Raw genomic sequence first — 26,301 nt, forward strand, 5'->3', positions numbered from 1 at the left:
ACACGTGTCATCTATCGCCAGATGGTTCCTGGTTATTATGATGCAAAAACTCGAGTCTCAATATCTGTCTCCTAAGTGGAGGTTAATTTATTGAAAAACATAAATGCTTGGACAACTGGTTGATCGGGATTTGTTGAGACAAATCGAAACCTTTGGCTTGCTGATCTTCCTTTCATTTTAAAATAATTTTACGATCTTTCAGTTATATGTATTGCTAACTTTTTCTTATCACAATTGATGAAGTAGATATCAACATTCAAACATTGTAATTAGTGATAAAATAAAGAACATAGTTTTGCCTGAATACAATAAGATCATTTAAGAGGGAAAAATTAGAGAAGTGGCTGAACATTGGCTAAAAGTGAGTCGCGTCAAATGGGAAAATCTGCTGTATTTCTCCCTGGGCAATGGGACTCTGAGTCTGCTCCCAAAGGCGAGGTTATCTTATTAGCACCGCGAGTGATTTAACTGATACAACTCTCATGGCTCTGTTTTGTATGTTATTTTCTAATTGCAGTTCTGTTGGGATGCAAAGGAAAATTTCTTATTTAGTTATTACACTGATAATGAAGAAGCAAAAGAGGAAGATATGTTTGTTTTATTGAATTCCCCTGGATGAAAACAGAAAAAAAAAATCACTTTATGTTCTTTCTTGACCTTAAGTTACTGAAAGACAAACATAATATGTATTTCTCCCTGGGGTGAGGAGGTGGAGTGCACTGTGACCTAAAGCTGTACAGAGCCATCTTTGTAAAATTGTCATTTTTCTCTGTATCATTTCTCTAGTCAAAAATGACTCATGGCCTCGCAGTATTTACATGGTACAGCATAAACTTCTTGGTCTAGCATTTGAGACTAATTTTTCCTACCTTGTCTCCCAGGACTTAAGACAAGAGGGTGCCTTTCGGATATAAGCCAATTTATGGACTCCTTTGGTTTTCAAATGTTCTACAAATGTTTCAAAATGTTTTTTTTTCTTTGCTAAACACCAGGTCTGGTCATGCCCATGGGGTCAGATGAAGCAGCTACAAGTGCCGCTTAGTGCCGCTTGGGTGGGCAGAGGTAGGTGGAGGGGCTCTTTGAATCAAGGTTAGAGGGATGAAGCTGCCAAGAAGCACTGCAGAGGACAGAGCTCAGCACTATTTCTTCTCAACATCTTACCAAATAGCACCTGAAGATAGCAAAGGATTTAAAGCTATAATATACAATTTTTAAATTCCAGTAAAATGCTTCCTAGTCAGGATCTTTCACTGAGTCAAAAATTTGTTGCTTTCTATGTTTAACAGCGTAGCTAGGACACAGTTTAATGTTTGTCCTGAGGAATAAGAAGACCGGAATCTTTGCCCAGGGAGATTGAATTTGGGAGTTCTGACTCTGAGCTAGGGAGGAGCAGGGGAGAGCACAAAGGTGTCAGTGACTATTGATAATTCTCTAATATGTGATGTATCTTATGAACTTTATGAAGATTATATATATACGTATATATCCCTATTAAATTGGTGAAATATTAGCACTTTTTTTTCTGTGAGTTAGGACTGGTTTTAGAATTTGAATAAACTCCTTCCAAGTCTAGAGAGGATAATAAATGGGGAGACTAACTCAACAATTCAACTTAATAAAAATCTACTTAGTAACCCAAGATATAAGGTAAATATCCATGAGTCCATATGGATATAAACAAATAAGTGGGAGACAATAGGTAAATCTCCCATGCAGAATAATTCTAAATAATTTATATAGACATTCCTCCCTCGAGAAGATCGAGCATCACTCCCCTCTCCTTAAGCATGGGCTGTGCATAGGGTCTTCCTTCCAAAGAGTACAGTTTAGAAAGAAGAAAACATAGGAACTTCACAGTGAAGAAATCTGACAAACGTCACCTTAGCCAGGTGATCAAGGTCAACATCAATAGCGATAAATTATGTTGATAGTGGGTACCCTTGAAATGATGTGATAAGAATGGCACTTTACCTCTGTAGTCTTCCTCCCCAAAATCCATAACACAGTCTAATCATAAGAAAAAGTTCACACAAATTCTAATAGAGGGGCATCCTTCAAAATACTTACCCATACTCCTCAAAACTGTCAAGGTCAGCAAAAGGAAGGAAAGTCTGAGAAACTGCTGTAACCAAGACGAGTCTTAGAGAGACCTGATGACTAAATGTAATGTGATATCCTGGATGAGGTCCTGGAACAGAAAAAGAACATTAGGCAAAAACCAAGGAAATCTGAATAAAGTACAGACTTTAGTTAATAATAATGTATCAATGTTGGTTCATTAATTGTTCCAAATGTTCCATATTGATGTAACATGTTAATAATAGGGGAAATTAGATGCAGGGTATATGGGAACTCTCTTTCCAATTTTTCTGTAAATCTAAAAGTGTTCCAAAATTAAAAGTTTATTGTAAAAAATCAACTGGGGCTGAGGGCCCAGCAGATGAAAAAGATAAACAAGGTGGACAGCTTGTGAAACTATGTCTAACTAATCACCAGATGAACATTCGTGACCTGAGGAACATAGCCCACTGAGCACTGAGCATCAATGATACAAGAATGCATGAGGGGAAAGAATGGCACTGCCATGCTCCCCTTGGTGTGCCATAACTGAATTTCTAAAGTGTGCTGGCATTCACTGCGGACATCTTGTGTGATGCCTGCCTGGGGACTCCTGTATTGTGCTTCCCACCTGCCCAGATTCTCAGAGATTGTCCCAGTCACCACGACCAACTTCCAGATTCTTGCTGCACACAGTTCCCTTCACACCATGCCAGACTCCTTGGACCCCCAAAGAATCTCAAGCACTGCTGTGTGACCTGAGTGTAATTCTGGCACATTCTTTCCTTGGGTATCTGCCCAGACTGCCTCAGTTAATGGCTAGACTTTCTGTGCTCAGAATGACTCTCAGTCACTGGTTTATCTGGCATTCTGTGTGGCCCTGGCTGTTTTTGGTACCTTGGTGGGCTTCTCTGCAGGCTGGTTCTGAACTAGCTCCAGGCTCACTGAAAGTGCGTGGTTCTGGATTTGGGATTACCTGGTGTGGGAAGCCTACCTCAGCCTAGACTGCTCCAGGGCTCCACTCGATAGGACCTCATGTCCCGAGAGGCAGTGCATACACCAGGGGGCCTTGAAGGAGAACTATTATGAATTCTGTTTTTGGACCCCATATAACATAAACTGGTCAAAGTCTTCAAAGCAGAAATTGATCCATAAATGGAGAGACATCCCTGTTAGGAGCAAGCACTCTCCTAACAGCTGTGGGGCCCTCTAAGGAGTGAAGTCATCGTCCATCACCTTCGCTCTGCTCATGATCTAGATGAGCAGATGAGCCTTAAATAGGAAAGGCTAAATAAAAATATGTCGGACAAATAGGAACAAGATTCTAAGGAGTGATGTTGTGCTGAGGGGTAATGAACTCTCCACCAGCTGGTTTTAACTTCTGATTTAGGAGTAACTGATTTATTTGTAGGAGTACAATTGCACAATGTGTGGCTGATGAATGACTGGGCTTATTGATGTTTTTATAGTGCCAGTCTTCTCAGTGCAGGAGTCCTTGATTTATTAGACTTTTGTATAAAATCTGAAACATATTTCCCATTGAAATGGTATAATAAATGCTGGTTAAGCTTCAGAAACCTGATTGATCCAAAATATATCTGAAATATACTAAATTTTCCACTTTATTGCCAGGACTTGAGGACGGTGGATCACGATCATTTGGTTGCAGCCTCAGTCTCTAGAGCAGCGTCCTTCCAACATCCTGTCCTATCTCGGAATCACCTTCTCTCTTTCTCACCACAGGAGAGAAGGGCATTTTCCCCTCTTTTCTCCCTCATGTAGGGAGTGACAAGGTATCTTTCTTCTAGACCTTTCCCTACTGACTGAAGGTTAAGAAGGAATTTTTGCTCTCCTTCCCCAATTGATGTGCAAAAAGTCCTATTGGACAGGTGAGGAAAAGCCAGGGTTTGGGATGGCGATTTCCAAGGGGGTTTATGGGGACGTTGGAAGGGGAGGAGTGGAGCTAACCTCAACAGGATAGGGTCAGTGGGATTGAAGGTGAAGAAGAAAAAAGTGGTGTATGATGGGTGACTAAGCAGCCTCATAGTCCCCAGTTTGAGAGGAAAATAACCAAGATAGCTGTTGATTGGGGCAATCTCAAGTTCATTCAGCCACAATTTCTGTGTGGGTGTGCACTGTCCCAGAGGAGCAAGTCCAGGCAGCTGGTCCAGGTAACTCCCATTTGTGTCAAAATGGAATTGCGGGGCAGCAGAATCCAGGCTCAGTTATCTCTCTGTTTTTCTGGGGTCCACAGCTATGTTTCCCTGGCATCAAATATTATTCTCATTGCCTCTAGATTCTAGCTGGTCAGGAGCTTCCACTCTGCATGTAGGTTTGAGCTCTCAAATTGCCAAGTACACTCAAAAGCTGTCGTAGCTCATGGAAGTACCCCACTCCACCCCCAACTTTGGCTTAGCCTTTCTTGTTGCCATTTAAATGTTGGCTGCTTGTTCTGACTTGGGCTTGATGTAGGTGGTATTTTATACCAAACTGGAAAAACACAAATTTTCAGTGAATATTATTCCCTCCTCCCCCCAATTTTTAACTCAGTTGCTTTGTTTTTAACTACTTGCAGAAATGTTAAATTTTCTTACAACCTAGCTTCTTTCATCACATTTACTAACCTCTTAAATTTCCTTTTTCAGGTATACAATGATAGTCTGACAGTATCTCGAGATCAAGGACACTCAGTTTCTTCACTTATCTTCCCTGATCCCAAGGGAAGAGGAGCAGACACATGCCATCCTTACAGAGAAGTTTAGCTGGGGCTGGTGCTGTGCCTGTGGAAAGATGACACTATCCTCAAGGAGTGGGGACTGAAAGGGTGTGAGGCAGAGGCGGGACTCCTGCACCAGGTGACCTCCCACTTAGCCTAAAAGCTACATGTTTCCAGAACATCAAGTAAATCTGTATTTGGCCATCCCTCCCTCTCCAGTCAAACAAACATGTATTGAGTAACAAAAGCAGAAACATGAGTCTTTAATACAGTATTTTTTGGAAATAAGGTACTGATGGTTCCCCATCAAGGGCTGGGTGAAAAAAAGACTGTCTGTAGATCAAACATTAACATAGGCAGTTCTCAGGAAAGCAGAAACCTGGGAATATGTTGAAAATATTTGTCCTGAGTACTTTATTAAGTTCCTACTCACTTAAGCGGATGGACCAAAGATTATAGAAAAATGGGAGGATTGCAGGAAAAGAAATAAATGGGAAAAATTCCACTGGTAAATTGTAATCAGACATGGAATCATAAACAACTTTGTATTTCTGAGGCATAGACTGGGACATTTAATCTTAGCAGAAATTACTGCCCCCCAGTATTTCTTATAACAGCAGAAAAAAATGAAATCTTTCAAAGACGCATTGGCACCTCCACGTGATTGCACTGGAGAAGCCATAGGTCACCTACATGCTAACCATTTATCTTCTCTTTTTATGGGAACTCAAGTAAGCATCTGCCCATGTCTCCAGCCCTTATTGATCTCCCCGGTGCAAAGAGCAGATCTTAAATGGAGGATTCTTTAGGAAAGAATAGACAGTGAATCTCCACCTGAAACACCTTCAATGAATCTTCTTTACGTTGGTCAGCTGAAATAAGCCTTTGAACAATTTTGCATTTTAAGAATAAGATCTTGGGGGCCTGTCCGGTGGCACAACAGTTAAGTTCACGTTTTCCGCTTCAGTGTCCCAGGGTTCGCCTGTTCAGATCCCCGGTGTGGACATGGCACTGTGTGGCAAGCCATGCTGTGTTAGGCATCCTACATATAAAATAGAGGAAGATGGGCACGGATGTTAGCTCAGGGCCAGTCTTCCTCAGAAAAAAAAGAGGAGGATTGGCAGATGTTAGCTCAGGGCTAATCTTCCTCAAAAAAAAAAAAAAAAAAGGAAAAAAGTAAGATCTTGGCTTTTATATTTGATGATCATAGTAAAGGTAAGAGAAATGAAAAGTGAATGAATAAAAGAGAAAAAAGAAGCAAGTTAAAGAACAGTTTTGAACAGTGAAGGTTTTTACCCCCAATTATTTGGTATGGGGAACTGTGAAGCACATACAAAGATCCACGGGAAACTGGAAATATTTCTCATTACCAGCTTTGAGGCAATTCACGTACTTTTTGCAAAGCTGTTACAAACTGACAAATATACGAGATGGATAACATTGTAACATATACCTGGTGTGAAAATAGAGTGCAGAATGAAATGATCCATATCAAAAGGGAAAAATTTTGGATATAGAGACACTAAGCATTGGCAAGACTTTGAACAGCATCAGCTCTGATAAAAAATCAAGCCCTGACTTTTGCATTACTTCTCCTGAGTATGATATGACCTTTTCTCTATTACCCACCTGTCGTGATTCTATCGTTCGTGTCAGAGCCACTGAATATTTAAGGTGAGTAGCACAGACCTTATTGCTTCATTGATGACTATTTAGATGAATCTTCTTTAAAGTTAATATAATGCTATTACATGACATTTAATACTATTTAAAATAATTTACTCATATTTCCTTAGAATTAAAAATAATCTCCAGGAAAGTTTAACTCCTTCTGATCAGCACAGTTCCATTTTGTTCTTGCTGGCATCCAAAATATTCTAAGACAGCATTTCGTCTAGACACCTCTCTGCACATTTTCTCTTTAGCACGAAGGGCTGGGGTCAGTCATGGGCCTGTCCTTGGGTATCCTCTCCACCCTGCCCTCACCCCCACTGACCCAGTGGACATGCAGAAGGTCTCGAGGACAGTGCATGTGGTGAGCTGGGCAGAGTGACAAGAGAGCAGTGAGTCACAGAGACAGGCAGACCCAGTTCTGCTCCACCCTGGATGAGGGGCTTTGGGCAAGTCATTTTGCTTATATGACCTTTAGTTCCTGCATCTTTAAAATGACACTAATAAAGCTTCCTTTGCATGATTAGTTGTAAGAGAAAAATTGCTTATGAAGGTCTCATTAAATTATAGCTACAACAAGGGTGGTTAGTTATCAGCATGGGGAAGGTTAGCTGTGCTTAAGTCCAGCTCCTTATTAAGCTCTCAGGGGACATCTGGGGCAACTCTTCTTTAGGGAGGGACAGGGCTAGAGACCATTTTGCTATAGCTGGATCTTAAATTTCAGACCCAACTTTAGCCAGTAAATTGTAAGAGTATGAGTCGTTTATTTAACTACCTTGGGTCAGTTTCTGCCTGTTTCCAATGGTGCTGATGATGGCTGCCTTATCTATTTTATAGCCCTGCTATGGGGAAAGATGAGTAGAGCTAAGTATTTTAATAAGTTAAAAGGCTTACTATAGGGCAGGCCCGGTGGCGTAGCGGTTAAGTGCTCATGTTTCGCTTCGGGAGGCCCGGGGTTCACGGGTTTGGACCTGGGTGTGGACATGGCATCACTTGGAAAGCCATGCTGTGGTAGGTGTCCCATATGTGGAGTAGAGGATGATGGGCACGGATGTTAGCTCAGGGCCAGTCTTCCTCAGCAAAAAGAGGAGGATTGGCAGCAGATGTTAGCTCAGGGCTGATCTTCCTCAAAAAATAAATTAATTTAAAAAATTAAATTAATAAATAAAAAGGCTTACTACATATGTGGTTTTATTAATACTAGTGTTCACAAAACATATTACAAATACTTATATCAGAGAAATGAACTTCTCTGTCTATCCCTTCCCTTCTCTTCCATTTAACTGGATTTAGCCCTCCTCTCTTCTGTGCACCTATCATACTTAACAGCCATGTGTTCACTCACTGCATCCCATCGAGTGCTTTGATTACTTGAGCATACTCTTTAGGCCCCAGGAGATATAAGCTCCGAGTGAAGGGACAGGGAACAGAACTTAATGTTGTTCCCCTGCTTTGAAGCTCATTACAATACCTCATTCACAGCGAGTCCCTCTATAAATAGCTGGCAAGTTAAATCTCTTCAGTCAGACAGTGGTCTTTCCAGATGTTTTAGCCACTTCTGAACAGCTCATGTAGATCCCTCTGTCCATTACATGTATCAATGTGATGTGAAGAATGGAATCATAGAGTGTTTGAGATAGAGGAGAACTTGAATATCATTGAATTCTTCGTCACCATTTTATAGGTGACCAGCAGAGACTCAGTGAGAAGAGTTGACCCACCCAGTGTCACACTGCTGGAAAATGACGGAGGAGGGTTGGAGTTCAGGTTAACCTTACCATCTTTCCAGTATTCCTTTTTCATCAAATGCTTACAAAGGTATTTAGAATTTTGCACAGAAAGTATTAGATATTTGTCAAGAATGTCTAAAAGTCAGAGAACATGTAAAAAGTGTAGCAAAATTCTTAAAACTAAATGAAAGAAAGATTATAATTTTAAAAGTGTTTCATTGGTATAATGAAAAGATTTGTGGCCATAGGTATTTGCTGTTGTCTAGGTTGACTCAATTTAATAGTATCACAAATCTGATGGCAGTTTTTAGAGGCTGGGCTAATTTTTATTTTGAAACTAATGACAGCTACAGGGTCTATGGCATTCTTTATAAACATTGTCCTTCACAGAGTAGAACTTTTTAATTTTAATAAAGTCCAACTTACAAATTTTTTCACTCATGAATTGTGCTTTTGGTATTGTATCTAAAAACTCACAGCCAAACCCAAGGACACCTAGATTTTCTCTCATGATTTTTATAGAGTTTCATACTCTTTTCTTTTTTTTAATAAGTGTGCTTTTTTTCTTTTGGTGAGGAAGGTTGGCCCTGAGCTAACATCTGTTGCCAATCTTCCTCTTTTTTTTTCTCCCCAAAGCCCCAGTACATAGTTGTATATCCTAGTGGTAGGTCCTTCTAGTTCTTCTATGTGGGATGCGACCACAGCATGGCTTGATGAGTGGCATGTAGGTCTGCGCCCAGGATCTGAACAGGTGAACCCCAGGCTGCTGAAGTGGAGTGTGTGAACTTAACCACTCAGCCATGGAGCTGGCCCCCATCTTTTGTGTTTTACTTTAAGATCTACGGTCCATTTTGAGTTAGTTTTTTTGTGAAAGGTGTTAATGTCTGTGTCCAGATGCATTTTTTGTTGTTGTCGTTACATATGGACATTTATTGGTTTGGGCACTATTTGTTAAAAAGGTGATTCTTTCTCCTTGGAATTGCTTTTGCTCCTTTATCAAAGATTAGTTGACTATATGTGTATGGGTCTATTTTTGGGTTATCAATTCTCTATTGATACATGTGTTTATTCTTTTGCCAATACTACACTTAAAACTCACTTTATTGAGATATGAATGCCATAGAAAAAGCTGTACATATTTAATGTATACAACTCGATGCGTTTGGAGATAAGTATACATCGATTAAACTATCACCACAATCAAGATCATAAACTTATCTGTCACCTCAAAAGTTTCCTTCCATCTTGTTTATTTTTAATTAAAAAATTTTGATTATTGTAGCTTTATAGTGAATCTTCAAGTCGAGTAGTGTTAGTTCTCTGACTTTGTTCTTCACCTTCAATAATGTGTCAGCTATTCTGGGCCTTTCGATTTTCCAAATAAAGTTTAGGATCAGTTTGTTGATATCTACAAAATAGCTTGCTAGGATTTTGATTGGGATTGCTTTGAATGTATACATGAAGTTGGGAAGAATTGACATTTTAATAATATTGAGCCTTCCATTCCATGAACATGGGATATCTCTCCACTTATTTAGGCCTTTGATTTCTTTTGTCAGTTTTTGAATTTTCCACATATAGATCTTACACATATTTTGTTGGATTCATACCTCAGTGTTTCTTTTGTTGTTGGTGCTATTGTAAACGGTATTGTGTTTTTAATTTCAAATTCCAATTGTACATTGTGGTGTATAGGAAAAGAGTTGACTTTTGTATATTAACATCATATCCTATGGCTTTGCTATAATTGCTTATTAGTTCCAGAAGTTTTTCGTCAGTTCTTTAGGATTTTCTATGTAGACAATCTTATCATCTATGAACAAAGACAGTTTTATTTCTTTCTTCCAAACTATATACCTTTATTTCCTTTTTCTGGTCTTAATGTGTTAGATAGGACTTCCAATGAGATGTTGAATAGGAGTGTGAGAGGGAACTTCTTTGCCTTGTTCCTGATCTTAGGGGAAGAGTATCCAGGTTTTCACCATTAAGTATGATGTTAACTGTAAATGTTTTGTAGTTTTTAGAATAAAATTGAGAAAGTTCCCTATTCCTTGTTTGCTGAGTTTTTATCATGAATGATCGTTTCATTTGTCAAAAGTTTTTCTACCTCAATTGATGTAATCATATAATTTTCCTTGTTTAGCCTGTTGATGAGATAGATTACATTAACTGAAGTTTGAATATTGAACCAGCCTTGCATACCTGGAATAAATCACACTGGGTTGTGGAATACAATATTCTTTATATATTAGAAATGAATTAGATTTGCTAATATTTTATTGAGAATTTTTGCATCTATGTTCTTGAGAAATGTTGGTCTGTAGTTTTCTTATAATTTGTTTGGTTTTGGTATTTTTGGGATGCTGGTTTCACAGAGTGAGTTAGGAGGTGTTACCTTTGCTTCTACTTTCTGGAAAAGATTATAGAGAAAAGGTACAATTTCCTCCTTAAATGATTGATAGCGTTCACTAGTGAAACCTCCTGGTCTTGGTTCTTTCTGATTTTTTGGGGGGGAAGATTAGCCCTGAGTTAATATCTTCCACCAACCCTCCTCTTTTTGCTGAGGAAGACTGGCCCTGAGCTAACATCCATGCCCATCTTCCTCTATTTCTTGTGGGACACCTGCCACAGCATGGCTTGACAAGTGGTGCATAGGTCCACACCCAGATGTGAACCAGCGAAGCCCAGGCCGCTGAAGCAGAATGTGTGTACTTAACCACTGTGCCACCGGGCCGGCCCCCTGATTCTTTCTGTTTTGAAGTTACTATTATTGATTCTGTTTCTGTAGTAGATATAGGCCTATTCAGGTCATCTATTTCTAATGTGTAAGCTTTGGTCGTGTATGTCTTTTAAGGAATTGGTCTACTTCATCTAAGTTAAATTTGTAGGCTTAGAGTTGTTCATAATATTCCTTTATTATAACTTTAATGTCTATTTGATCCCAGTAGTGATGATCCCTCTTTCATTTTTGATATTAGCAATTTGTGTCCTCTCTCTTTTTCCTTCATTAGCCTAGCTAGATGTTTACCAATTGTATTGATCTTTTTGAAGAACCAAATTTTGGTTTCATTGATTTTTCTCCATTGATTTCCTGTTTTTAATTTAATTGATATTTGATCTAATTTTTATTTCCTTTCTTCTGGTTGCTTTAGGCTTAAATTGATCTTCTTTCTCTAGTTTCCTATGGTGGATGCTTTAAGAGTTTTTTCTTATTAACATATGCATTTAATTCTATAAATTTGCTTCTAAAAACTGCTTTCACTGAATCCCATAAATTTTGATAAGTTGTATTTTTATTTTCATTTAGTTCAAAATACTTTTTGATTTCCCTTGATAGCTCTTCTTTGAACCATGTATTATTTAAAAATGTGTTGTTTCAGTTCCAAATATTTGAGGACTCCAGCTCTTCTTCTGCTATTGATTTCTAGTTTAATTTCATGGTGGTCTGAGAACACAGTTTGTATGATTTGTAATCTTTTAAATTTGTTGAGGTGTGTTTTATGGTAAAGAATGGTCTATCTTGGTGAATATTCCATGTGAACTTGAAAAGATTGTATATTGTGCTGTTGTTGGATGGAGTATTGCATAAATGTCAATTAGATCAGTTGATTGGTAGTACTGTTCAAGTCAGCTAGGCCCTGGTGGAGGAAAAACAAAGGAAAGTGTGGGGACTCCTCAACACTGCCACCTGCAGGGGCTCCTCACTCTCACTCTAGTCCACAGTCAGCCAACAACAATTTGTCCAAGTTACCATTTTAGCATTCCTTCCAGTTTATGGCTCCAGCAACCTCTGCTTCTCATAAGCTGACATCAGCTGTGACTCTGCTTGTCTCTCCCAATTCTAGGTTGACAGTTTTCCTTGTGACGTCATTTCTCTGATAGCTTCAAGAAAAATAACTGATCTCCAACGTGCTCATCTTTTTTCTTATTATAAGGACAAGAATGCCACTTCCAGTCTCTTAAGATGTAGCTGAAACTAGAAGTCTTACTTAAAAAAAATGCCTGTATTAATTAATTGAAAGGCAGTTAATTCTAATGCCTTTTGAAAAACTAAGGTGCTGTTTTATTTAGCTGTGGACCCACTGCCACTCAAACCCAACATACTAGATAAGTAATTAGTTCTGACTGATATAATTTAATTCTATTTTGGAAGCTCCCAGATCCACTAAAGGCACAGACCCACCTGAGAGATTCAATTCAATTTGCACAGATATTATGCTGTTTCAAGCAATGAGAATTCTGAAGCTGCCAAAACACCAGTCTCACATATCACCCTGGAATTGCTTGGCACCTGTCTGTGGTAAGTCATACAATGATGTGCTGTTTGTCAGGTGCTGTACAAACTTCCTTCACTGCTGCCCCCAGAAAGAGGCAAGGCAGGACTATTTCCTTTATTTACAACACTCTTTATCCACAGAGCTCCATCCCTCTTGCCAAACCGAGTAGAGACCAGCTCTTGCCTGTCTCATGACCTAACATTAACTACTTGTGCTATGGAAAGAGATTTAAAAAAACTTTGTTGTTACAGTTTTTGTTATTGTTCTTTTCTATTTTTGAAAATACTGTTCCTATACATTAAGCCCTTGTCAAGCCCACATTGGCTAACTATAGTTTTGACACGAAATTTGAACATTTTCAATCATTTTATGATTTATGTTGTTCTTTAGGAAAAGAATACAAAATTAATCTTTGTGTTAGACTATGAAGGTGTAGCACAGAGAAGGAAATAAGTTTAAGCTCCACCCCACAATTTGTGGATAGAAGACCACGTTTAGAATGTGTTCTTAAGGATAGCAATCATCTGTGACAAGGCCAGGTGGTCCCATAAGCATTTTGCTAGACTTGTAAAAATAAAATAAGAGAAAATCAATTTCAAGACACTAAAGTCTACTTCGAACACTTTAAGGAAAGGTCAGTCTGGATAACACAAAGCTTATCGGAGAATTTGCCTTAACAGGTAACGATGCTGCAGCTCTATCGCCTGAACCATTAAAGAAGACGAGCCCAGAGCGGGGCTGTTTCAGCTAGGATTTAGTTATAGACAGAAGGATCCATTCTAGGGAGTTTAATCAGAAAGGGATCTATCAGAGCAAATTAAATGGTTATAGATTGTTGGGAATCAAAAAAAGCAGTCTAAGTTTTTCAGGAATGACTTCCAAAATCACACTGTAAAAGTAGGTCACAAAGCAGTCGCTGTCCCTGCCATAATCAAGAGACGCTACAATTCAGAAACTGTTTCTAGAACTACCAGCTCCCAAACCACACCACCATTCCAGCGATTGACTCCAGATTAGGCCACCCTCTCTGCAACTACTCTTACACATCATTATTTTAAATTCAAGTCTTGGGTGGATGCATCTGATTGGTGAAACCTAAACAGCATCTGGAGCTCTGGCTACAAGGGAATCCTAAGAATGTACGTTTTGGCTTTCTGCACTCAGGGAGGAGGCACAGTAGAAGAACCACCCACAGTACTGGCCACAGGGGATCATCTAGTGGGGCTGTCTCATTTGTTTTGGAATTCAGCGCCTATTTTTTTAAAACTGAGTTTTAATCTATACATATTTAGTTAGTATTTTAATAATTTTTCTCAAATTTCCTATTTTCTAAAAGACCATGGCTTTGCCAATCGCATTTTTTTTCAAGAATGCATTCTGTGTGGTTGGCAACACGCTGATTTCACCATGTGCGGACGGGTTCTCCTGTTTCCTCGGCCTGGTGTAGGGGTTGGCAGACTATGGGCAGTGGGCCAAATCTGGCCACCTTCCTGTTTTTGAAAATAAAGGTTTTTGTGGAACACAGCAACACCCATTTGTTTATGTATTTATCTGTGGCTGCTTTTGCCCTAAAGCGGCTGAACTGAGTAGTTGCAACAGAGACTGTATGGTCTGAAAGCCTAAAATATGTATTATCTCCCCCAGGGAGAAAAAGGAATGAATGCAACAGCTGAGCTGATAAGAATCCTATTACCCTGGACAGGTTATCTAACCTCTCCTGTCCTCAGTGTCCTCATCTGTAAAGTGGGAACAATAATAGCGATAGTCCATCCTCACTGAGCTGCCGTGGGTAACAAAGGAGCAAGGCATGCAATGTACTTAAAGCTCACTCAGAGGCATGATGTCATCTCCGCAGATGCAGCATGTGCACATAGTGAAAATGCAAACATTACCTACAGTTCTAAAATGGCAATGTAACCTCCCACATTACACTCTTCACAGTTTCTTGGGTATAATTTCAGAAGAAAATTATAGATTTGCCCAAATATTTATATACCAATATATGTATCAATATGTCAGTATACATGCTTACTTTTTTTCCCCAGAAAATAAGATGATCCTACACTCATCTTCTCTACCTTGCATTGCTTTACATAGTATGGACCTGAGTTCTCATTCTGGCTGTTCCACTTACCAGATGTGTGGCCTTGGGCAGGTCATTCACTGTCTCATTGTCCTCCCTGTAAGAGTCCTTACCTCACTGGATTGTTGTGACAATTAAACGAATAGATGCATGTAAAGCACTTGGGACAGTTTCTCAGCTGTGGCAATCCTAAAAACAGAAGGCAGCCATTTATTGTCATTATCAATAATATCTTTCAAAGTCAGAATATATAGTTTTTCCGTATTCTTTTTAGCCTCATGACTATCGTAGAATTTTAGCACAATTTTTAAACCTGTTTCTGAAGATTTTTAAATTAAATTCAGGTACTTGAACACCACACCTGGTTTCTGCAGCTACGGATCTCGTCTGGGCCTGAGAGCCCTCACTGTAAAGTGAGGGGTCAGAGGAGATGGATCTTCCACACGCTTGCCAGCTGGAAAATTTTCTAGTTAAAATTTTGCTGCATCACCGTAGTACTAGTAGCTTTATTTGCTTATTAAGAAGAAATAGTAGCTTATTAGTTTTTAATAGCTTTTTTTGTAGATTCTATCAGATTTTCTATCTCACGTCATCTGAAAAAAAATTTACTTCTTTTCCAATTTACATGCATTCCAATTTACATACAACTCATCTCTACTTGACACAATTTACTTTCTAATGCCAGATCTGGAAGTAGGGCTAAAATTAAGGTCCAAGACTCCGGAAACATTCCAAAACCAGAGACTATGTCTATGACTTTGACTAATAGCAAGAATTCCAAAAGGATTGAGAGGATGGATAATCTTCTTGCTGTCTTTCACCAAGTTGGGCCTGACTATGCAAATGTTCGGTTGCCTAGTGGATGGGAGAGCCATTTACCTCCAGAGAGCCATTGTTATTATAACTCTTTGAAATCTGTATGTGCATTTTGGTTGTCTATTTGATTACACGCTGCTGAAAGGCAAATGACTACTGTCAAACTATGAGTGATGATTTTTTTTTGGCAAAGGTTTTGACCAAAAATCAGGGGGTGGACTTTGCTGTGAGAGTTAAGTGCACAGACCTGGAACAGACCTGAGCTGAAGTATCTGCACATCCTTCACTGTTGATCAAGGAGTGAAACATTATTAGTGTTGCTTTGTAGCCATGGGTGCAAGATGTTTTGGGACAGGTTTTTCACAGCTTATCAGCAGTGTTTATTGGTAACAGTGCAATTGACGATTTACACCTGTTCTCATTGAGACCTTCAGAGTGCTTTGCTGTTGAGGCTGGTTACATAGCAAGAACATGCCTACACACCCAGCAGGGTATAAGAAACCCCAGTCGTGAATCCATTTTGTGCCTCTGAAGTGTTCTGTGCACGTTAGTTCTTCTCTGACAGTGAAATTGTGTCCATAAATGGAGGAAAATGGGAGCTCACTCCTGGCTCTCATCCAAACCCATGGCTGTGAGGCAGCCTTTTGCTGTGATGCAAGTCCTTACTTTATGCTGTTGCTATATTGCACCCTTTCCCTTAATACATTGTAGATTTATAAGCATTGTCATTTTGGGTCCTATGAGTCATCTTTAGCAATTCGACTGTTTAACTGTCACTGTTTATTGCATCACATTTTTTGGTAATGTGGCAGTCTGTAGCTCAGGCCTTGTGGCTATTTCACAGTGCATAATCTTGTTCTCTTTCTTGTGAGTAATCTGTCCATAAGGCATGTATAACCTAGTTCTTTTTCCATGTTCAGTTCACTCAGTGGTCTCTTTTATCCCTCCCCTTATTTTCTGTGCTAATGAACTTGCTCAGTGCTTGCTGATTTCTGATCTGTTTCTCTTGGATGCACCTGCACTCTGGCCACCAATAATCTCTGGCTTCCTGAGCAGTCTAACAATAGAGTCTTACTTCTGTTACCTCAGTAGAGATATGATTACATTCTACCTGTGCTGCTGGGTTATCATATTCTACCAGAGCATGCTGCTCATCCAACAGAAGTGTTCTCTGTTCTCAGTATGTTTCTCTCCCAGAGGTATTACGAGTTCCTACTAGATTTTCATCCAGTCTGATGACAATATGCTCTGTATGTGTGCAGTAACATATGCCCCTGTGTTTTTGCTTCATTAGTAACTCTTGCTTCTCTATAACCTTTCCATAGTTTAGCTATTAAACTACTACCTGGGAGTGACCATGTGCTCCCACATCTTTTACACATCCACATCATTGTCATCTGCCTATAGCCTATATGGCTAAACTTAACTTTCAAAGAATAACATGCGCAATCCTTTTAAATCTTCTTACTAGTACCACACAATTTATCAGTGCTTTTAAAAAACCCGATACAGGCATTAGGCATTTGATAACCCATGCTGCACTCAAGTCTGCCTTATTTCTCTTATCATCATACATTGCTTAGTTATCGTGCCAGGTCATTCTTCCTACCTTCTGTTAGCTGATTTAATAGACTAACTTCTGGGTTGACTGACTCATGAAGTGCAAACTTTCCTTCAGTCCTTTCATATCTCAGGGTCCAAACACCAGGGATTAAGAGGTACAGAAGAGTTGGGCACCACTCTCAGGATGAAAGAAGACAAAATCCTGAATGTAGATCCCAGGGAGCAAAGAAAAGGGCATTGATTCAGTCTTATTCCAACAATCACCAAAAACCAAAAATGTGGACTATGAACTGCATCAGCTTCAGGCTCTTCTTTTGGGTGCTACGATTTTCAACCTATCTGCACTTCTATTGTTTCCAACATTAAAATAAAAAACACATAAAAAGGATTCTGATCTTATTTTATGTACAATTTGATAGGTTAGTGATTTATAGAAGAAATAGTTACCAAGTAGCCAGCATGGTACTTGCTACACATGCTTTTGAGGGACACCACCTCGACCAGGTGATCAAGGTTGGCACTGTCAGTGATCACTCATGTTGACAGCATACACTATCCGTATGATAACATTTTATCTCTGCAGTTTTCCTACAAAAAACCTCTAACACCAGTGTAACCATAAAAAAAAAGGTATCAGAAACCCAAACTGAGGAATATTCTACAAAATACTTGACAAGGACTCCTCAAAACTGTCAAGGTAATCAAAAACATGGAAGGTCTGAGAAATTGTCACAGACCAGTGGAAGCTAAGGGGACATGCCAATTGAGTGTAACGTGGTATCCTAGATGACATTTTGGAACACAAAATCATTAGTGAAACACTAGTGAAATCTAAAGAATGGTGTGTTTAGTTAGTAACATATCTATGTTACTGAGTTAAGACAAATGAACCAGAGCAATGTAAGATGTTAATATGGGAAACTGACTGAGGAGTATATAGGAAGTACGGTGGTGACTTTTCTTTAAATCTAAAACTATTCTAAACTGAAGTTAAATTTTTTTTTGAAAAGTACTCCACATTAGATACTTTTCAACTCTAGTTTTCTGAAAAACCAAGCATGTAGAAAGAGATCTCTTTTGACTTTCATTTCTCCTTTGGCACTGTGCAGTAAGCTCAAGTTGCATCAGGGTGTCAGAGACTGAGAGGGGCAAATTATAATCTCTCCACTGCTGGAACTTAGGTGCCATGAGGAGTGTTTATCCATCTCCAGGGTACGACGATTAGCCCTCATCCAAGGGCGGGCTCTTACTCCTGGCTGTTTTCTTTGGCAGTGATACCACTAAGTGACAATAACCCATTGTTGAAGAAATACCTGTTCTCCAATTAATGCTAAAAATACACCACCATTTTCCCTCACATAGTATCAGCCGAGGATAGGGAATAGAAAACTCACCCAGAGAATCACCTGACTTCTTCTCAGGCTCAGACTACCAGATTATACTTGCAGACAGCAACATGCCCAGGATCCAGAGAAATCTTTAGTGGTCCAGGTTTTAAAAATGAGGGTTTCATTTATTTCCTTCTCTGTGCTGACCAAACCATGTAGCCTGAAATGATGGCAGATGGACCAAATATGTCCTCTAAGACTATGCTATGTGTATCACATAGTTTCCCCTCCCCAAAAGCGAGTCTGCTTTTCAATACCAATGCAGTGCTTCTGATATGAAAGTAGCCCTGATGTTTCTTTCCAATTTCAAAGCCCGCTGCCCAAGCAGGGCAGAAATAACGCTGATTTTCAACGCTGCACAGCGTGGGCAAGCATCATGGGTTCTTGGAAAAAGATTCTAGACAGGATGCTCAGGCTACATGCATGCAAGAGGGCTGAGGAGAGGATTTGCTTTGTAATGACTCAGTACAAAACGAACCACTAAAGTGGCATAAAATGAAGACCAAAAAAACATGTAGAAATCAACATCCACCAAACACATACACAACACACACAGGGATACATACACACAAGAATGCTTGAAAAATCCCATGGATTTCCAAGGACCTAGAAAAACTGGACCAGACTAATATTCAGACATTAGCAGGTAGGGCAAAGTCACAACATCGAGCTGAGGGAAGCCAAAAGGATACAGACTGTCACACAAAAAGGGGAAGTGGACAGGTTCAGAGCAGGTTTGGCTACTGCCTTCTACTAGAACTCACCAGTAATAACAAATTCTCTGCTACAGAGACTCATACAGATGTACTATATAGCACAGACGCTAGTCACATTTATTGGTATTGTCCACAGAATTCGTTACTTCTCCATCTTTAAAACTTCCCATTCCACACTGAGTTTGTGTATAGGTAAATATTTTCTTTTTTATATTCTACAAACCTTAGTATTGCATGTAAAACACAAGTTTTGGTACATCAGTTCTAGGTGAAGATTTGACCTTCAATTCTGAAACTGATACATTTCCTCAGAAAACAATTCTCTGAAGCAAACTCAGTACAGACACATGCCACATAACAAGGTTTCAGTCAGTGACAGATCACATACACGATGGTGGTCTCATAAGATTAGTACCATATAGCCCAGACACATAGTAGGCTATACAACCTAGAGTCTGTGTACACTCTATAACATTCACATGATGACAAAATCACCTAACAACGCATTCCTTAGAACGTATACCATTGTTGGGCAACACACGAATTTGTTAAAAAATGTCATTATAAAAAATACAAAAGTTTCATCTCATCTTAATTATTTCATGTTTAAAGAAGTTCACTTTGCAGAAAAGGCTTGTGTTTTTCCCTGAGATTTCTCTTGATTTTTGATGAAGGCTGATCATTCAAGATATTGACAGAAGTTTTCTCCCTCATGTGAAGTCTCTCATGTACATAGACAGGCTGAATTCTTATTGGTCTTCTCACATTTATTATATTAACAGGCTTTCATCCCACTCTAACAGCGTTGGCTAAGCTATTGCATTCAATCAACAGACCAAAACCTGTAAGAACTCAACAGAGCACAAGTTGATATCTTGCCTAAAAAAAAAAAGGCCAACTGGTGAAGATCTGTTAGTGGAGAATTGTTTCACCCAGTTATTCACTCTAGATTCTCTCACCTTGTGCTCTACCATGTTCAAAATACAGCACCCAAGTCTGTGTGGAAGGCTCTCCATTCTGGTATAACACAGGACAGGAAGAACACAGGTGACTTTCAAGTCCAGACTTAGCTTAAATGTAGTAGCATCAAATTCCATGACCAGCCCCACCTGGATGAAGGAGTGGGAAATTTAAACAAGCTATGGGCCCAGAGAAAAAGGAAATAGTTAAGGGAAATAGGCCAGTCTATGTGACATGAGCTTCTTCATTGTGTTACCTATCTAATAATGTATGAGTTCCTTAGGACTTCCCAAATTCATTACACACAAGGGCTTTCCCTCTGGTGTGCATTCTTGTATGATGTACTCTAAGAGCTGCCTTACGGACAAAAGTTTTCCCACAGGCATCACATTCATAGGGTTTTTCCCCCGTGTGAATTCTTTGGTGTACTCTGAGGGTTGAATTTTGGGCAAAAGCTTTCCCACATTCATTACATTCATAGGGTTTCTCCCCTGTGTGAATTCTTTGATGTGCACTAAGGTGTGACTTCTGGGAGAAAGTTTTCCCACATTCATTACATTCATAGGATTTTACACCTGTGTGAATTCTCTGATGTACTCTGAGGGTTGAATTATGGGCAAAGGGTTTCCCACATACATTACACTGATAGGGTTTCTCCCCTGTGTGAATTCGCTGATGTGCAGTAACATACGACTTCTGGGAGAAAGTTTTCCCACATTCACTACATTCATAGGGTTTCTCCCCTGCACGAGTCCTCAGATGTGCTCTGAGGTGTGATGTCTTGGAGAAAGTTTTCCCACATTCATTACATTCATAGGGTTTCTCCCCTGTGTGAATTCTCTGATGTGCCCTGAGGGCTGAATTATCAGCAAAAGTTTTCCCACATTCACTACATTCATAAGGTTTCTCCCCTGTGTGAGTTCTTTGATGTGCACTGAGGTGTGTCCTTTGGGAGAAAGTTTTCCCACATTCATTACATTCATAGGGTCTCTCTCCTGTGTGAATTCTTTGATGGACTATCAGGGCTGCCTTATAGACAAAAGTTTTCCCACATTCATTACATTCATAAGGTTTTTCCCCTTTGTGAATTCTCTCATGACCACTGAGGTATGATTTCTGGGAAAAGGTTTTCCCACATGCAGTACATTCATACGGTTTTTCCCCTGTGTGAATCCTCCGATGTGTACTGAGGTGTGTCTTCTGGGAAAAGATTTTCCCACATTCATTACATTCATACAGTTTCTCCCCAGTGTGAATTTTCTGATGTGCTCTGAGGGCTGAATTATGGGAAAAAGTTTTCTCACATTCATTACATTCATAGGGTTTCTCCCCTGTGTGAACTCTGTGATGTACTCTGAGAGCTGAATTATGGGCAAAAGTTTTCTCACATTCATTACATTCATAGGGTTTCTCACCTGTGTGAATTCTCTGATGCGCTCTGAGGGCTGAATTATGGGCAAAAGATCTCCCACAGTCATTACATTCATAAGGTTTCTCCCCTGTGTGAATTCTCAAATGTGCTCTGAGAACGGATATATGGGCAAAAGATCTCCCACATTCATTACAATCATAAGGTTTCTCCCCTGTGTGAGTTCTCTGATGTGCTCTGAGGGTTGAATTATCAGCAAAAGTTTTCCCACATTCATTACACTCATAAGGTTTCTCCCCTGTGTGAGTTCTCTGATGTGCACTGAGATGAGTCTTGTGAGAGAAAGTCTTCCCACATTCAATACATTCATAGGGTTTTTCGCCTGTGTGAATTCTCTGATGTGCTCTGAGAAGGGACGTCTTGGAGAAAGTTTTCCCACATTCAATACATTCATAGGGTTTCTCCCCTGTGTAAATTCTCTGACATTCTTTGAGATGTGCCATCTTGGAGAATGTTTTCCCATATTCATTACTCTGAAAGGGTTTCATCCGTGTGTGTGTTCTCTGGTGTTCTATGATGGCAGACTTCTTGTAAGATTTCCCACATCGATTGTGATCATAAGGTTTCTCCTTTGTATGAACTGTCACATGTTCACTGAGGTTTGACTTCTGACAGAAAGTTTTCGCATATTCATTACATTCACAGAGACTGACCCCCATATGGGTTCCAGGACAATGAACGGAGTGTGAATTTGGAGAAAAGGATCTTCCACATTCCTCACATTCATAAGTTTTGTCCCCCGAGCAGATCCTCTGATGCTGAATGAGATGTGCTTTCTGGTAAAAGAATTTCCTGCATTCATTACATTCAAATGACTTCTGTCCTGTGCCACTTTGCTGAAATAGATCCAGGGCTGAGTTTTGATGGAAGGATTTCCCATATTTACCACACTCGTAGAAATTCTCTTCTGAGTGAGTTCTCTGATGTATCATAAGGTCTAATTTCTCATAGAAGGCATTTGTACATTCATTAAAAACACAGAATTTATCTCCAGTTTGTGTCTTCTGATGGGTTGAGCTCTGGCTCAAATTTTCTTCACATTTACTGCTTTGAGCAGCACCCTGTCCTGTAATAGTTCTCTGAGGTTGAATGAGGGGTGAATTCCTGATGAAGTTACTCCCACTTTCATGACGTTCACAGTGTGTCATAGCCACGTTAATTTTATTGTACTCCAATAAAGTATTCCTATCGTCACAGGATTTCCCAACTTCATCAAGATCAAAGCATTCTTCCCTTGTGCCATTTCTGACGAGGTTAAATACAGTTGGTTTATCACAGTTTTTCCTAAATTCAAAGTCCTTATAGGATTCTTCTCCTGTTAGAGAACTTGTCACTGTAACACAGACGGTTTTATCACGTAAAACTTTCCCGAACTCATTATACTCAAAGGATTGTGCCAGAGTTTGAAATTTCTGATGATCTTTCTTGTAACTGAGACCTTTCACATTTTTATTACATTCATTAGACTTCTCTCCAGTAGGAGTTTTCTGACGCTTAATCTCAAGCTGCAACTTTTCACCTACATTCATGTAATTGGTCTTCTTTCTTGAATACTTTCTATCATTAATAATTAATTCAGAAACAACTGGCAAATTCACTCTATGTGAGTCACATTTACAGGGCATTGATCCTGAAAAATCTGGAGTTGAATCCAGATTAAATGGTTTTTCTAAAACTTTCTGTACTTCCTTACTCAATCTTTTGTTATCCATGAATATTACTTGCCACAGAGGTTTCTCTTCTTTTTCCCAGTTCCCCTCAAGGTGGACATCAACTTTGTAATAGCCTAAAATGAGAAAAATTGAAAACATCTTATGAATCTTGCTTTCTTACAGAGGGGGGCTAAGAGTCATGGTTTTGTTATGTATTGGAATTCTACTGTTTCTAGTCATATTTCCAAAGATTAATAATTAATGCACACAGACAGAAAGACACTCTCTCTCCTCATCCATGTTGTTTAAAAAAAAAAAGAAACAGGTATTATTTTTAGTGCTGGCCAAGATGAAGCAGCTCCTTCTTCCCAAGTACTTCCTCTTACCATTAAAAAATCTCTGGACAAAAACAGACAAACAAGAGTTAACAAATGAAGATGCTAAAAAAATGGAAAGTTGGACTTTGGGACTTAAGAAATGACATGGCAGAGAATTCCAAGGCTTTTCTTTCTGCTCCCACATATTTTATATGGGGTGCTGGAGAAGCCTGAAATCCAAATACAGTAAGAGGGAGACACAGAAGAGCACCAAGGAAAGTCTGTTCTTTTAACCAAAGGTCTGAGAAAAAGATTGTCTAACAGAACAGAAAACCTTTCTGACAACAGCCACCCTACTGAAGCCAGAAAAACCTGGAACACTCTTCCCTGTGACATAAAGGATTTTTCTTCCCACAGAAACAAAGGATTTGCACACTCCTGCAAAATTTTCATCCATGAGCCAAACTCAAGAGCTCACAGGAAAAATCATGAAAAGTCCTGAGAAAGTTCCATTCATAGGACATTTTGGGAGATGGTAACAGCAGCCATGGCCAAAATTTTACCTGGAACCACATTCCTATCTACTCTAACATATTGTTGCTTTGGGGCACTGGTGGCAACTCATAGTGGGTAAGGGAAGCAAAGAAGGAAGACAAGGCAGCACAGAAACAAGAAAACAAGCAGGAATACATGGTAGCTCAATGTTAACACAGCCAGAAGACAGGAAGTACCGCTGGTGAAAACCACACCCTCACAACCCAAGGATGCAATACTTTAAAAAAGAGCTGAATTCACATTATTCTCAAATGCACATGAAGTGTTCACCAAGACAGACCACATTCTGGGCTGTAAGCCACATCTTTACAAATATAAGAGAACACAAATCACATAAAGTGTGATCTCAAGCCATAGAGAAATTATACTAGAAGTCAGTAATGCAGACTTATCTGGAGAAGTACAGAGTACTTACAAATTAATACACTTCTCAATAACCCATGGGTCAAGGAGGATGTCTCACAGAAAGTTAACATACTATGAAGTGAACAAAAACAAAAACTGTTTAAAACATATAGAAATTTGTGGGATGAGGCTAAAGCAGCGCTCAGAGATAAATTTATACCTTAAAACTATCATATGAGAAAAGAAACAACTCCAAATAGTTACCTCAGCTTCCACTTTAAGAAAGTGGACAAAGAGAAGTTAAATCTAAAGAAAAAGGAAGGAAATAATAAAGATTAGAGAAGACAATGGAATTGAAAACAACAGAGAAAAATCAATCAAATCAAAGCTTAGTGCTTTGAAAAGATTTTCCTTTAATGATAAAAACACAGAGGACAAAAGAGAAGACACATTATCAATATCAGAAAGATAAGCAAGAGAGTATATAACTAGCGACACAACAGACCAAAGAGATAATCAAAGAATATTAAGAGAAACCTTATGCCCATAAATTTGACAGTTTACATAAAATGGACAAATTTCTTGAAATAAAAACCACCTACCAAACTCATTCAAGAAGAAAAAGATAACCCCAAAGAGATGAGTATCTATTTAAGAAACTGACAGGGCCAGCCCTGTGGCGCAGTGGTTAAGTTCGCGCGATCCACTTTGGTAGCCCAGGGTTCACCAGTTTGGATCCTGGGTATGGACATACGCCAGCGCTTCAAGCCATGCTGTGGGAAGCGTCCCACATATAAAATAGAGCAAGATAGGCACAGATGTTAGCTCAGGGCCAACCTTCCTCAGTGAAAAGAGGAGGATTGGTGGCAGATGTTACCTCAGGGCTCATCTTCCTCAAAGAAAAAAAAAAAATTAACTATGTGGTAAAAAAAAAAATGTAGTTTCAAAAAACAGTTCCAGGACCAAATGGTTTTAACAAGTGAATTCTACCAAACATTTAAAGAAGAAATAATACCAACTTTATATAATCTCTTCTAGTAAATACAAGATGAGGAAATATTTCCTAAATCATTCTATGAGGCCTATATTAAGCTCATAGCAAAATCGAACAAAGATAGTTCAAGAAAAGAAACCTACAGACCAATATCCCTCATGATAAAAATGCAAAAATCCTGAACGAAAAGTAGCCAAAGAACACAGCAATATATAAAAAGAAATAATAAATGAGGATCAAGTGGGATTCATCCCAAGAATGCAAACTGTTGCAATATCCAAAAATCAACGTAATGCATCACATTAATCATCTAAAGAATTAAAATCACACAGTCACATCAATTAAGGCAAAAAAAGTATTCCAAAACATTCAAAATCCATTCAATAACCTAATAAGGGGAATCCATAAAAAGCTTACAGTTAACATCATACTTAAAAGTGAGAGTTGGAATGCTTCAAACCTGATTGGGAATCAGACAAAGGTGTTTACTCTCAGCACTTCTACCCAAGATTGTAAAGGAAGTTCCAACCAATGCAGTAACAATAATGCAAGAATAAACAGGAAAGATACAGACTAAGTCTACACAGAAAATCACAGAAAGATCTTCCCCAAACTCCTCAAACTAGTTAAGTGTTCTCAGCAAGGGCAAAATACAAAGCCAAACATACACAAACAACGATCAACTGGAATTCGAAATCAGATAATATAATTTTCCATCACACCAAAAAATACAGAGCCAAGAAAACTGGGTATCTGTATGCTGAAAACTACTGACGAAAGAAATCCTAAATAAACGGAGACGAGTATGTCGTTCATGGACAGAAAGACTATTATTAAGATGCCAGTTCTCTTTAATTTGATCTACACAGTCAACGCAATCCCAGTTGAAATGTCTGCATGCCTTTCTGTAAATATCAAGAAGCTCATTTTAAAATTCATACAGAAGAAAGTTGGCGGACTCACGTTACTTGATTTCAAGACCTAATTAATAAGCTACAGTAATAAAAGTTAATGTGGTGCTGGCATAAGGA

The 26,301-nt window shown here is 39.1% G+C and overlaps 1 protein-coding gene across 5 annotated transcripts in view; it reads right to left on the bottom strand.

The window, feature by feature from the left end:
* Window positions 1-583: 583 nt before the first annotated feature.
* The window catches only part of LOC106822364 (zinc finger protein 658), a 36,503-nt gene continuing 10,785 nt past the window's right edge, over window positions 584-26,301 (bottom strand). For 3 of the 5 annotated variants that reach the window (XM_044756513.2, XM_044756514.2, XM_070495458.1), the window contains 3 exons: window positions 16,961-23,193; window positions 4,683-14,724; window positions 584-2,188 (listed from right to left, as the gene is read on the bottom strand). In XM_044756513.2, the coding sequence (XP_044612448.1) occupies window positions 20,258-23,193 (2,936 nt within the window). In that variant the 3' untranslated portion in view covers window positions 584-2,188; window positions 4,683-14,724; window positions 16,961-20,257. The remainder of the gene's footprint in view (window positions 2,189-4,682; window positions 14,725-16,960; window positions 23,194-26,301) is intronic. The other 2 variants (XM_070495457.1, XM_070495456.1) reach the window with 2 other exon arrangements.

This window comes from Equus asinus, chromosome 23, assembly GCF_041296235.1.
Source record: "Equus asinus isolate D_3611 breed Donkey chromosome 23, EquAss-T2T_v2, whole genome shotgun sequence".
Lineage (NCBI taxonomy): Eukaryota > Metazoa > Chordata > Mammalia > Perissodactyla > Equidae > Equus > Equus asinus.